The sequence below is a fragment of the Melozone crissalis genome, unplaced genomic scaffold, assembly GCF_028551555.1.
Source record: "Melozone crissalis strain CALT ecotype California unplaced genomic scaffold, PUWL_Pcris_2 ptg000006l_1, whole genome shotgun sequence".
Classification (NCBI taxonomy): Eukaryota; Metazoa; Chordata; class Aves; order Passeriformes; family Passerellidae; genus Melozone; species Melozone crissalis.
In genome coordinates this window covers 17,561,129-17,575,938 of record NW_026535784.1, presented here as the reverse complement: position 1 = coordinate 17,575,938, position 14,810 = coordinate 17,561,129, and the positions used below count along the sequence as shown (strand labels likewise).

The following is a 14,810-nucleotide window of genomic DNA, read 5'->3' as shown; positions in this document are numbered from 1 at the left end:
TAACTGATGAGTGACTGAGAGGGAAGAGAAGGCTCTGTAGGGTACCTCTGTCTTCCTGTCAGTATCTTCTCTCTCCCAATTCGGTGTAATCTCCTTCTTACCAGTTCAAAGGCGTCTTGAGATATTGATGTACTTGATGGCATGCATTCATGTGCCTTTGGTGTCCTGTGACAGCAGCTCTTGATGCCTGGGATGTGTGAGCAGGTGATCCTCGACCATTCCCCCAAAGAGGAGCTTTGCCTATGTCCAGGATGCCCTGTCCCTGCAGTAACATTCTTCAGGCTGGTGTGACTTGTTCCTCTGTTTTTCTGCAGCCTTAGTCCCAGTTTGAAAAACAAACTTGCAGAACAACTACAGGAAAATGAAAGAGAGAGGTGAAATTCTCATGGTAGCTAATAGCTTTTAACGAGTGTCCTCCTTCTTCATTTGCCCAGGTTTTATCAGGCTGTGAATGAGTTTGACACCATGACTGCTGAGGATTCCACTGCAAGGATGAGCAATGATTCCACTAATGTGGCCACCACAAAAGTGCCCGAAGGCGTTGCCGGTGCGCCCAACGAGGCGGCTCTGCTGGCCCTCATGGCCCGCACTGGGTACAGCATGATCCAGGAGAACGGGCAGCGCAAGTACGGAGGGCCTCCTCCCGGCTGGGAGGGCCTGCACCCGCCGCGGGGCTGCGAAGTCTTCGTGGGCAAAATCCCCCGCGACGTCTACGAGGATGAGCTGGTCCCCGTGTTCGAGTCTGTGGGCCGCATCTACGAGATGCGCCTGATGATGGACTTCGATGGGAAGAACCGTGGCTACGCCTTCGTGATGTACACCCAGAAGCACGAGGCGAAGCGCGCCGTCAGGGAGCTGAACAACTACGAAATCCGCCCCGGCAGGCTGCTGGGCGTCTGCTGCAGCGTGGATAACTGCCGGCTCTTCATCGGAGGCATTCCCAAGATGAAGAAGAGAGAGGAGATCCTGGAAGAGATTGCCAAGGTGACAGAAGGCGTGCTGGATGTCATCGTGTATGCCAGCGCCGCAGACAAGATGAAGAACAGAGGCTTTGCCTTTGTGGAGTATGAGAGCCATCGAGCAGCAGCCATGGCCAGGAGAAAACTCATGCCAGGAAGGATCCAGCTGTGGGGACATCAAATTGCTGTTGACTGGGCAGAACCAGAGATAGATGTGGATGAAGATGTCATGGAGACTGTTAAAATCTTATATGTGAGGAATTTAATGATTGAGACCACGGAGGACACCATTAAAAAGGTGTTCGGTCAGTTTAACCCTGGCTGTGTAGAGAGAGTGAAAAAAATCCGTGATTATGCCTTTGTGCACTTTACAACCAGGGAAGATGCCATTCATGCCATGAACAACCTCAATGGTGTTGAACTAGAGGGCTCGTGCCTGGAGGTTACCTTGGCCAAGCCTGTAGACAAGGAGCAGTACACTCGCTACCAGAAAGCAGCAAAAGGAGGGGCTGCAGCAACCTCCGAAGTAACGCAGCAGCCTAACTATGTTTACTCTTGTGATCCATACACACTAGCATACTATGGATATCCATACAATGCCTTGATCGGGCCAAACAGAGATTACTTTGTGAAAGGTTAGTAAGCACAATTAGGGGATGTGACGGGCAGCTTTGATCTTAGGCTGATGCCAGAGGTCTGCCTCAGCCAAAGGACAGCTAGTTTTTTCTTAATACTCTTGTATAGGCCTTTTTGTCATATTTCTGTTGGGTCTTACTTTAGTTTATGACTACATAAAATGTATATATCTATAAATAATTGCAAATGTGCAAGATAGTATAAGAGAGATATCAAATATGGGGTTAAGAATAGGTAAAAACCAAGCATGAGATGGGGAACAGATGGATCTGGGTTTTATGAGCAATGTACTAAGTCTGAGCAAGTCTAAGGATTCCATTGTCTGATGTCTCCTTTCAAAGAGCTGGATCCTATGACAGAGTGCTTTGGAGACGTGGGTATGGTGACCTATCCAAAGGGAAGGAGTTAGGGAAAGCCTTAGTTAGGAGCTCTCTAGGTGTCATTTACCTTCCTCATTAAAATGACAGTAATGCTGTCCTTCATAAAGTCATTTGAGAACTACAAGCAGAAGGAATCACGTGAGTGAAAAAAAAAATATTTTATTATATATACCTTAATTAGTTATCTGTTACAGTCATTAAAAATTAACCAAAAATCACTTATTCATAAAAAAACCCGAACAGCTATAACTAGTATTATAATTACAATTATCCTGTACTTACAGGAATTAGAGTTTCCTGACATTTGATGTGTATTTCCATAGAAGAAGCAATTTAGCATAAATATATTCTTAAAGCTCCCACATAAACCGAGAAGTATTTTTGACCGTAATCGTTCAAGAATTTCAGCTTCTTCTCAATTTCCAGGTTTGTACTTGCAATGAACTATGGCAGAGTTGAGTAACAGACTAAATATTCAATTAGGTCATCATAAAGTACATCAATACTGCAGTGTTCAAAGTACTGTCAGAACAGATGTGTAGTCACTAAGATGAATAAAGGCAATATTATTGGAAATGGGTTATATACACCTAATAAAATAGCAGAGAAAACAATTCAACAATGTAAGTGAAAATATATGCAGTCATGGGACAAAGTTGATTAAAGGGCAGGTGTGATGCTGTGCCATCTTGGCAGAGTCCCATTGCAGCCAGTTGGGTCTCCTCTGGAGGACATCTGAAAGCAGAAGCTCTTCCTAATGCACAGAAATCAGCCAGAGGGTCCCCTCACTCTCTACTGACTGCATTGAACCTGTAATACTCACCACAAGAGTTCCATCAATATAAATGAGCAATGAATATATGCTCACAAACATCAAAAGCTAAACAAGCATAGGATTACTGGATACTTCTCAGGCACTTCTGTTTCCTTAAGCAGGGTCACTAAGACTCACCCATGCTGATTTAAGCAGCCACATTTCTGAGTGCAAGCCTCCAGGTTTCAGCCATGCTCCCCACAGGGCTGTCAACTGTCCATTGCTCACCATCTTCTGTGTTGTTATCATAAGCAGGCAGCATACGAGGCAGAGGGCGAGGTGCAGCTGGCAACAGAGCTCCGGGTCCCAGGGGCTCCTACCTGGGGGGATACTCCGCCGGCCGTGGAATCTACAGCAGGTACCATGAAGGCAAAGGAAAGCAGCAAGAGAAAGGATTTGAACTGGTTCCCAACTTGGAGTTACCTGCAGTCAATCCAGTGGCCATTAAGCCTGGTGCAGGTTAGTATGTGTAAGGAGGGGAGGAAAGCAGGGGTGGTGGGCAGGCCCCCACTCCAAGCCCTGTCTCAGGCATGTGAGAACCCCTCCAGGGCCAGTCCACAACTGCAACTGCAGCGATGGGGATGGTCCCAGTGCTGGGGCTCAGTCCCCCCTTGTGCAGAGTGCCTCCTGGCCCTGGCCAGACTTTCTTCACACAAGAGGCACACAGCGGGATAGGGGACACAAATATCTGGGAGTTCTTCAGACCAAAGTAAAAAGGACTAAAGCAACTCCCACTCCTCCTCTCCGCTTTTGCATTTGTTTAGGAGGAAGCAGACTTTCCTCTCCTTCTAGTCCTGGAAACCAGAACATGGTGACTAAGATCAATCTTCCTCTCTTTTAAAGTCTTCAATGCTAGTTTCACCCTGGGAGATGCCTATCCTAGATTTCCAGCCAGGCTGGAGCCCTGCCCTGTTTAGTCCATCTTGCTCCAGTGGTATGAGGCTGAGAAAAGGATCTGGGGCTTTCCCATTGCAGGAAAGTCCCTGGGTGAGGCAAGCTCCTCCATCTCCATCAGTGGCATGGGGAAGGAGCAAGGCAGGGAGCCCTCAGGTCCATCTTTGCAGCTGTGCAGTGCCTACAGGAGTGCTCTCATCTCTGCTGGGCTCTGATGGGCCAGTCCAAGGGCTGGGGCAGGGATTGCCCCCTTTCTGCTGCTTTGCCAGCTGAGAACCCAGCCCTTGCCATTCCCAAGTGAACAAGAGGAAAGCTGAAGCTCTGCAATTCCTCAAGATCCTGTTTGGAAAGATTTTTATTTGGAAAAGTAGCCTAAGGAAGAAGGTCCTTGAAGGGGATGGGGACCCCATCCTGAAGTCCTGATGTCTTCTCCTTCATTTTTCTTTCCAAGTAAACTGTAAATGGCAAGATTGCTTAATAATAGAGATACTGTGGTTTCCCAAAACATGTTTCATTTATGTCAGTGAAAATTTCAGCTTGCATCTAATGAAGTCTGTGAAGAGTTCTTCATAACAGCTGGATGAGATAATATCAGAAGTCTAGAGACAAAGGAAGGCTGTTGAGATTAGAGTTGGAGAAAGATCAGACTTCCTGAGAAAACTACCCACTCACCACCAGAAAATATTGCTGCTACGTGTGTTTGCAAAGATACTTTAGGAATTCCAGCTATTACTAAAGGATGCTTGAAAAGTGAGCTTGGAAATGCATGCTAATTAGTGGTGTCTATATTTCATTCGACTGCAAACAAAAGCTTGAAGCTGAAGCCAAAGTGTTTCTACACTTGAAGCATGTTGAGATTCAGGGTTTTTTATCAGACCTTCCCCTGTTGTATGGTTCCTCTGAGCACAGCAGCACCTGCTCTGTTTTCCCCAGTCACATCAGCTGATCTAATAAGAGGTACCTCACAAGAGTTACCTCTGTTATTAAGAGGGTATGACTTTGAAAGTACACTACCAGAACAGAGGAGTAGAAATGTACTGACTACAAAGTTTCCTGCCTACTGTTTAGACCAACCTTAAAGCTCATTTCTCTGCAAATAGTTGGAATACTCCTGGGAGGTCGCCCCAATACCCCAGACGCCTGCTATGGTTTTTCTGCCAGAAGTTATTGCAGAATGGAGCATGTGAGCTCTTTGCCTCGGTGAGAAATTATCCAGGATATTTAACCACAGATAAAACTGGTTTGACCTGACCAGGTGGACTCTGTGTAAAAGGAGAACTGGAAAACCTCATGTGTTTGGGGTCTCTGCTTGAGGAAACAGTGGTAGTCCACTGGTGGAGAGCACATTTCTGCCTGAAAGATACCTGATCAGCTTCCTTGTTGGAGTCTCCAGGATCAGAGCAAGAGTAGTGCTTTCTGTCACCTCCTTCCACCAGGCATACCTGCACACTTTAACACTGCAAAGTTCCATTGCACAGAAATAAACCTATGGACATATTTGGCTTCATTTCTGGCTTAGTGGCTCCACCTCCCGTAAATGCCAACGCCATCTCTTAGTCCATCATCCATTATTTATGGATTTCTTTGTTTTCCTTGTGAATAGCCTTACTGCTAAAAAGCTAACAAGCTGAATGCTGAAGAGTGCGATATGAGGCAATGATGGAAATCACAGCATCATAGAATGGTTTCCATTGGAAGGGACTTTAAAGAACGTCTAATCCAATGCCCCTGTCATGGGCAGAGATGTCTTAAACTAGATCAGGTTGCTCAAAGGCCCATCCAGCCTGAACTTGAACACTTCCAATAATGAGCCACACAAAACTTCTCTGGACAACCAATCCAGTGTCTCATCAGAGTATTTCTTTCTTATGCCCAACCCTTTTTCAGTTTAACCCTGTTACCCCTTGTCCTATCACTAGAGGCCTTACCATAAAGTCTTTCTTACAGGACCCCTTTAAGTACTGAAAAGCTCCAGCAGAGGTCTTTATCCCGAAGGCATCTTTTCTTCAGGCTAAACAACCCCAACTCTCCCAGTTTGACTTAACAGCAGAGGTGCTCCCTCTTGTTTAACCTATTCTGAACCTGCTCCAACAGGTTCACATCCTTCTTATGTTGGGGGCTCCAGAACTGGACACAGCACTCCAGTAGCAAACAGATGGGATAAAACATATTTAGCCAAGCTAGTCCTGGGAAATGCTGGTAACAGAGCTGATATTTTCACAGGATTGGCCAAAGGATGGCATGTAAAGCAGACCCATTGCTGCCTGTAACTTCTGCAGTAGAAACCACAACTTTCTGTCCTGGAGCAGCTCTTCCTATGGCAGCTACATATTCCTTGATGTCAACAGCTGGAGCAGGGACTCATTTGATGTCAACAACTGGAGTAGGGGACATTACACACTCTTACTGCCTGTGATCAGGCCACTCTCAGCCAGAGAGAAGGACAGCAGTGGTCAGAAGGGGTTGTGTAAATCTGGGTCACAGCTCCCAGTCCCCAGGAGGACTGGCCCTAGGGTAGTCATGGCAGGAGCATGGGGGAAAAAGCAGGACCAAGCAGCACTGAGCCTGTCACTGTGCATCAGCTATGGTGCTCCCATGCATGGGAGGGAAGAGATGCCCCAGGTCCCCTGCCTGCACAAAAGGCTACCTGCCCTGATGAGAGCAGCACAGGATCACAGCTGGAGAGTTGGCACAGCTGCAGGGGAGAGTCTTTGACAGGAGGTCCTGGAAACTCTTTCCCAATGTATCTGATATGTCTGGTCTCTCCTAGTGGCCATCCCTGCCATTGGTGCCCAGTACTCCATGTTTCAGGCCGCACCACCAGCCAAGATGATGGAAGATGGCAAAATCCACACTGTTGAGCACATCATCAACCCCATAGCTGTCCAGCAGGACCCAGCTAGTGCAGCAGCTGCCGCAGCGGCCGCAGCCGCAGCTGTAATACCAGCTGTGTCAACACCTCCTCCCTTCCAGGTGAGCTCAGCACAGAAATCCCGCTTCCCATGCATCCTGCTGTGCATACCCAGGGTGGGGGGAAAGCCTGCTCTCTTGCCCTGCTCCATTCAGGACAGGCTCTTGAGGGTGTCACAGTGCCCAAGAGCCCTGAGGTCCATCTCACCTGTCAGACATCTCTGCACATTGGGCTGTTGCTTTCCCCGCTATGGGGGACCCAAACCGTGAGGGGGAAGCAGCCTCCCCTGGCAGCATAAACTCTCAATCAACAGCGCACACACTGCCTACCCTCTCCATCACCCCCTTCCCTTCCGGGGCTTTGCCATTCATGGAAGTGGGGTGTCACAACAAAGCGCATTTTGCGAGGTCTGCTCCCTTTCCCTGCAGGGCCGCCCCATCACGCCGGTGTACACCATGACTCCCGGCGTGCAGCGCATCCCTGCCGCCGGCATTTACGGGACAAGTTACGTGCCCTTCGCCGCGCCCGCGGCGGCCACGGCCACAATAGCCACGCTACAGAAGAACGCGGCCGCCGCCGCCGCCGCCTACGGGGGCTACGCCGGCTACATCCCGCCGGCATTCCCGGCCGCCACCATCCAGGTGCCCATCCACGACGTCTACCCCACGTACTGACACTGTCGGCGGAGGAGGGTGCTGGGGAAACACACACTGAAGGAACACTTTACTATTTATGAAGAAAGAACTGTCCGCGAAAGAGTAAACATTTGGGCTTGGTAAAACAATGCAGAAAGTGAAGAATGTCATAGAAAAACGTGTTTGAAATATTTTCTATGCTTGAAGTTTTCACTAACTTTTTTTAGGCTATTTTTAAAAATTTAACATGCCTGTATTCATACATTTCCAAAGGACCTCGGTGCATCCAGCCCACCACTGACATGCATTTTTATGCACTGCAGTAGGGTTGCATAGGGTCTTTTTTTTTTTTTTTAGCAGTTATATTTTCAATATATTTGTGGTATGAAGGTTTTTTTTAGTAATTTCTGCACTCCAGAGATGTCTATTTTGTAGTGCCTTTAATAATATATCAGCTATATATTAAAAAGCACACCTGAGCAGCTAGGGAAAGTTTTAACAATATATTTTGAAGAGTATATTCAATATTTAAATACATACCTTAGTGTTTTGTTTTGTTTTTTGTTTTTTAAGAAGAAAACAACAAGTATCTTATTTAAAAATTATACTGGAAAGTGCAATTTGAAAAATGTGCAAGACCTCTGCATTTTTTGCTGGCATTAATACAATCTGCTCATTCTCATTTGAAATCACAAGTAACTAATATTGCCTGTTTGGAAGAAAGAGAAAAGAAAAAAGCCTCCTCACACATACCTCTTCACAGTGTGATTTGCAGGCTTGTTTTCAGCTAAAGAAAGGCTCCAGGTTTTCCTTAGCAACTGGATTTTCTATTTATTGAAGCTACTTGTAGTTGCAGCACGTACAGAAACGAGTAGCTGGTGTTTCACGCGAGGTGTCTTGACTTAGATCTTCATCCAGTATAAAGCCAAGGCTTTTTCTCAATGCTCTTCATTTTATTCTTTGAAGTATATGTTGTAGTGACTGAGAACACTTTGTGTTGCTGTTAGCAAGAGTAGCCACGCTCTCACCAAGAGGATGTGCAACATTACTTGCTCATTGCTCCATCATGCTCCATGAGAAATTCCAAAGGTACTAGGGGTGGTAGTGATACTGGAATTAGTGAAACAGGGCTAGCCTCCCTCCCAGCCTCCCTTCCACTCTTAATTCCCCTTCTCCACAACTGGAGTTGTACATGCACATCAGGGGTGGGAGTGATTAGACCCAATAATTTTAAGACATTGAGCTTGTAAATATCTTTTAATATACATTTTAAAGTCATTTTATGTTGCAAATTTACATGGTATGTGGTTTGCCACAAAACAAAAACCTTTTATTGCAATGTTATAAAAAAGTTTGTTTTATTAAGAAGTAAATATATTCTTGCAGTGTTTTGTGGCCTGTTTAAAGGCTTTTATTTAGTAGTACAGTGAATGTAAAATAGAGTAAATTGGTAAAAAATATCTTGCCCTTTGTATGAAGTGCATCAGCTCTACAAACACAAGTCTGGTGACAAAAGGTGAGAAGCAGGGAGTCAGTAAACAATGTTCCTTTACTTTTTGAGGTATAAGTACATACCAAAGGAGTTTCACATTGGCCATATTTTGACAACTGAACCACTTCCAGACTACATTGAGCTCAGTTAAGTGACCTTTTTAATACACTGCTTTTGCTTGCCTCAAAATTGAGCAGTTGTATTTTAGGTGCTCTTGCTCAGACAATCTGAGCTCCCCTTGACCCTGCCAACCCATTAGTAAAAGCACTGTGAGGTTACCCATTAGGTTGGACTCTGCTCCTCCATGCCCCTTCCCAGGAAACTTTTATTGTCTGTACCTGCACACCTGAAAGCACAGCCAAACCTCAGCCCCAAGGTCCTGCCCTTGTGCAGGGTGAGAGAGGAGGAGATCTGGGCAAAGCCCAAGGGCCAAGCCCCCAGCCAGAGTCCAGCACTGCCTCCTCCAATCTAAGGTCTTGCATGGCTCAACACTGAACGCCAGCGTGGGTCCTTGGGCCGCGCACAAACAGCCCTGGGGCCAGCACAGGCACTCCAGTGGTCTGGGCTCTGCTGGCCCTTCCAGCCCCACGCCATGGCCGACTCCCAGAGGAGAAAGGAAGGGTGAGGGCTCCCTTCCCACTGATCCTCTCCCTGCCAACAGGACAAGGGGCCTGCTGCTCACAGAGATGGCAGGAAGAGAAAGGAGCCAATGAGGGAAAACTGTGAGGTGTCCCCAGCCAAGAGTGGGTGCTGCCCGTGCCAGGGTAGCAGCAGGCAGCACCCGGGGATGGAGGCAGGACCCAGGCATGCAGACAGCCAGGTCATGCTGAGCCTCCTGCCCATGCCTGTCTTGACATTTACTTCTAAACCATTTCATGTACACTACTACTGAGGTAAGTTTAATAACTTGAAATGTGAACATCTTTAGGTTAAGAACAAACTATTCTAAGAAAAAAAGTATATATATTAAAAAAAACAAAGCTAGTGTGCCTTATTCTCAAAAGAGCTGATATTTTAGATATTTTATTGTATCTCTCTTCTCTGTATTGTCAGAAGCCTCTGAGTTTATTTAGTTCTTGCTCCATTTATGGTACATTTCTAGGATGTAGTGAATAAAGCATTCTTTAAAAACAGAGACTGTTACTTCATTGCAACCTCCCACTTCATTGCAACCCTCCCACTTGGAGGCTGTGCTCCCCTCCAAGCTGGGAAGAGGGTTTTAGGGCAGGAGGGAAGTAGGGCACTGCAGCCAGCATCCCTGCAGGCTCCTGCAGGGAGGGGAGACGAACTGTCCCACTGACTCCTCTGTCCCACCGCCTGCAGAGAACAGTGACCATCCCAGCATGCTCACTGGGCATCTCTCCATTCTTCCAGCATCCTCTGAACAACCAAAATCTCTTCTTGTATGCAGTTTAGAGTCAGTGCCTAGATGTGGATGGAGCTGCAGCTAATATCTCTCTGTGCTTTCCATCCACCCCATGCACAAATTCCTGTATCTCCTTGTATATCCTCACTGCCAAGCAGGACCACTGGGAACTGGTTCATCCTTTTCATTTCAGCATGCTCCATGCTTCAAACACACAGAAAGCTAAGCTGCACCTCATCTGCAGTGTTCTAGACTCCCGCTGTTTCCTTAGTGTAAATATGCCTGGAGAAAATTTGCTGCAAATACCAAGTCTGTGGAGAAGTCTGAGGCACCAGTCCTGGCTAACGAGAGAGGTCCCAGTTGCTGGAAGATATCAAATCTGACAACTATCTACAAGAAGGAGTGGAAGGAGAAACCTGCCAAAAGGGAACTATCAGGAGTGACCCACTTAGTTGGTGAGGCAAAGGCTGTGGAAGTTGTCTAACCTTATTTTAGTAAAGCCTTTGACACAGTCTCTCACAATATTCTCCTGGAGAAATTGGCTTCCCATGGCATGAAGGAGCACACCATTCACTAGGTAAAAAACTGTCTGACTGGCCAAGCCCAGAGTTACACCCATGGATGGAGTTACATCCAGCTGACAGCCAGCCAAGAGCAGTGTTCTCCAGGACTCAGTACTGGGGCCAGTCCTGTTAAATGTCCTTGTTGATGACCTGAACAAAGAGACTTAGTGCCCATCGGTCAGTTCACAGGTGACACCAAGTCAGGTGGGAGTGTTGATCTGCTGGAGGGCCAAAGGCTCTGCAGAAGGACCTGCACAGGCTGAATCCATGGGCCAAGGCCAACACTATGAAGTTCAACAAGGCCCCTGCCAGGTCCTGCACTGGGGTCCCAGCAAGCCCAGGCAGTGCTCCAAGCTGGGGCAGAGTGGCTGGAATGTGGCCCAGTGGAAAAGGAGCTGGGACCACTGGCTGAGAGCTGCTGAGCATGAGCCAGTGTGTGCCCAGGTGGCCAAGGAGCCAATGTGTCAGCAACAGCGTGGCCAGCACAGCCTGGCCTGTGTCAGCAACAGTGTGGCCAGCAGGACCAGGGCAGTGACTGTTCCCCTGGTACTCAACACTGACACATCTCAAATCCTGTGTGCAGTTCTGGACCCCTCACCACAGGAAGCTCATTGAGGGGCTGGAGGGTGTCCAGAGAAAGGCAACTGAGCTGGGGAAGGGTCTGGAGCACAAGGCCTATGGGGAGCACCTGAGGGACCTGGGGATGTTTAGCCTGACCAAAAGGAGGCTCAGGGGAGACCTGATCACTCTCTACAACTGCCCAAAAGGAGATTGTAACCAGATGGGGGTTGTTCTCTTCTCCCAAGTAACAAGTGACAGGGCAAGGGGAAATGGCCTAAAGGTGTGCCAGGTGAGATTTAGATTGGATATTAGGAAAAACTTCTTCACTGAAAGGGTGGTTAAGCATTGGAAAGGCTGCCCAAGGAAGTGGCGGAATCACCATTCCCTGGAAGTGTTAACAGTATATGGATGTGGCACCTGGGGACATGGTTTATTAGTGATCATGGCAGTGCTAGGTTAGCAGGACTTGATGATTTCAAAGGTATTTTCCAGCCTCAATAATTCAATAATTCACTTGGATGAGAAAGCAAACCAGCAAACCCTTTATAGTTTAAACATGAGGCATGACCTTCACAAAAAGCAATGTTTTCCAAATGAGATGAACTCTGCCACATTGAAATGTTTCTGCACTTTCCTTTTTCCCTTTACCCAAGCTATCCAAGATTAAAATTAATCTACACAACTTTTTCTAAATGTACGCTTTACAAGATTATTTTTTTAGACTGCTGATTTCTGTCTTCAGTTTTGTAAGATCTTAATTAATTATTAACTCGTCGTAAGGTTGAAATATGCAAGTCATTCTCAGGATATTAACATAAACAACACCAGAGAAATGCAATTGTGCTTTCAAGATGACCTTGCTGCCTTGGGAATGTCAGGAGCTCTGCTGAGGCCTTGGGCACTGTGACAACTCAGAATGCTGGGATCAAGGTGATCCCATTCCCTTTTTGAATGTCTTTCTTCATGGTCTTGAAGAACAGATGTGCTCTTCCCTGGCTGGTATCATCCTAAAAACCATGCTAAAAACCAGCTTTGGCTTTCTTCAGGAAACATCATCCAGTGGCACAACTGTGACACAACTATTACATGAGCAGATTTAGAAGAAATCCAAGTGCATCACTCTGATATGGCAACATCTCATCTATAAAAACACTCAGAGTACATGTAAAATGCATTTTTCATACATACAAAAAGGTAGATGCAGTACTTCATCTCCTTCTCTGTGGCTGGTGTTACACCCCTAACACTTCTGGTCTGAATGAGTCCTGAGCACTTACAGGACTCTCTGCTCCCTGGATGCCAATCAGCCACAAAACTGGCCCATCATGCTGACATGTAAAATAAATAAACCCAGGACCTACATTGTAACAAGAGAAACCAACTCTGCTGTGCATCTAAAAGCCAGCAATATTCAGGTTTTATGCTCCAGTGTGTCAATTAAATGCTGAATCACACTTGACTGAGTTTTAGAGCCAAGTCCTGCCTGGCAGCAAAATGGTCAGGATGGTGTTGCAGGGAGAAGCTGCAAGCTAGGGAGTAAAAAAAAAAAGTAGTTTTGTGGCACCAAGTCCCTCCCTTTTGGCACAAAGACAGACTGTGCCATGCAATTATGATTGTTCAAAGAGGAAAGAGACAACGGTAAGTTTCAGAAATTTGGAACTGTAGGAGTACTTCCACATGAAACATTTTCTGTCAAGCTGATGAATTAGATCAGATTTTTTATTTCCCCTCCAGCCAGAAGACAAGAACTGGAGTGCACTTGGTTCCTAATCAAAGACAGAAGTTCGGTCTCACAGTCCTGACTCAGGCAAAACTGTAAATCCTGCATGTAGGAGATAACCAGTCAAGGACTGCCTGCACCAAAAATTTTACAGGGAAAAATGCTTAGGTGTGCTCAGCTTTGTCCCACATGTACCACATGCCTGTGGCTTCCCAACATAGTGTCAGATGTCTTTGTCTAGGCTGTGTCAGTTGTCAGACATCTCCATCTGACAGACTGTGAAAGTTAAAACTCTGCTCCACAGTGGGCCCTGGGGCTTCACCTCCTCTGACCACGGCTCCCCACAGCCACCTTTCCCCAGGGCATTTGGAGACACACCACCGCTAACCTGGTGCTCACCCTGACTGTTCCTGTGCTTCTGCACACAGCTGGTTTGTGGGGTGGCGGCTGTCCTGGAGGAAGCTGGGTCACTTTTCATGTTTTGGCTGACACCATCATATTTCTACTGTGAAGAAAAATATGCTTGTCTTCTTTTTTTTTTTCACCTCTTTCCAAACACACACACATAATTTCTTCCAGCCAGGTTGCACTTTGAGCCCATCCTTGCATGTTTTTGCAATGTCACAGAAGCTCATCTTTAGCTCAGCCACTGTCTGCAATCTGTGCACTGGTGGGAAGCAGGAAGCCACAGGTAAGCCCAAAGATCTTCATGAAGCATGAAATAAACCCCTGCAAACAGCCTACACAACCCACAGAAGTGACCTCAAGCTAACCAGCAGAGAAAAAATGCACTTAAGTCAGTCAGAGGCAAAACAGCCTACCCTTAAAGCAGGTCCTTTGTTCCAAATCTTTGAAGCAATAACTACAATAAGCAATTCTCACTCCTGTAACAAATCCATAGGTTATGGACCAAGGTGTCTTACAGTCATTCCAAAGGGCATGTAATGACAAGGGATTACTTATTAAAGTTGTTATGCATGCGTTGGCTGTGCATAGGGCATCCTTAACTTCTTGAGCCCTTGACATTTCAGGTGTTGTCCCTTGCAGGAGGCTTTCTGGCCATGTGGATAAGCTAAGAATTCCCTTAAAGCTTGGCTTCACTCCAGTAGATGGATCCTTGGCTCATCAGCCTTTGTGCAGGACACAGAGGGACACAATCCTAGTCAGCAGCTGCAATGCTGGCATCCAGGCAGCAATGGGGCAGCTAAGGAGAGCTTGGCAGAGCACTGAAGCACCAAAGCTGCTTCCACCATAGCGCACATAAGCTGCTGCTCATGGAAAAACAAGTCATAGAAGTCTGCTGTAATTTGTAGCTGGGAAGAAAAATCAATTTTGTATGGCACTGTACTGTCTCTGAGTCCCAAACCCCTCCACACCCATGACCCTCAGGAGCCAAATTCCCAAATGCTGATTCAAACCCCCAATCTCCTCAGTGTTCTGCCAGGCAGGTGTTCACCAGGTTCAGCCAGCTCACCTTTGCCTGAGCCCCTGCCTGGGTCTGTAGACACCCCAAAAACACAGGGACCTGCACTGCTCTTTCCACAAAAGGCTTCATGAGGGTCTCACCTCACATTTCTGGGCCCACTCCTTGCAGCTCATTGGGGGTTTGAGACACTCTTAGATGAAGTGATTTCATTACACACTTTGGCTTTTGTACGAGTTTTTTTCAGGCTGTTCCTTTTGGATTTGGGACTAGGACAACAACAAGGTCTAAAAGGATTAGATTTAAGGATAATAAATGGTATTTTAAATTTACACTAAAAAAATCTGCCTCCTGAGAAAATGAACTTCCTTGTCTTTCTGTGACATCTTTGTGAGCGATAGGAGGGGAGGGAGAACACGGAAATGTACGACACTTGGCACTGGCTACACCTCAAAC

The 14,810-nt window shown here is 46.7% G+C and overlaps 1 protein-coding gene across 1 annotated transcript in view; it reads left to right on the top strand.

The window, feature by feature from the left end:
• The window catches only part of RBM47 (RNA binding motif protein 47), a 73,418-nt gene extending 65,715 nt beyond the window's left edge, over positions 1-7,703 (top strand). Inside the window, exons 2-5 of the mRNA XM_054295297.1 lie at positions 435-1,594; positions 3,042-3,248; positions 6,454-6,656; positions 7,023-7,703. Coding sequence (XP_054151272.1) covers positions 466-1,594; positions 3,042-3,248; positions 6,454-6,656; positions 7,023-7,268 — 1,785 coding nt within the window. The 5' untranslated portion in view covers positions 435-465 and the 3' untranslated portion in view covers positions 7,269-7,703. The remainder of the gene's footprint in view (positions 1-434; positions 1,595-3,041; positions 3,249-6,453; positions 6,657-7,022) is intronic.
• The last annotated feature ends 7,107 nt before the right edge of the window (positions 7,704-14,810 follow it).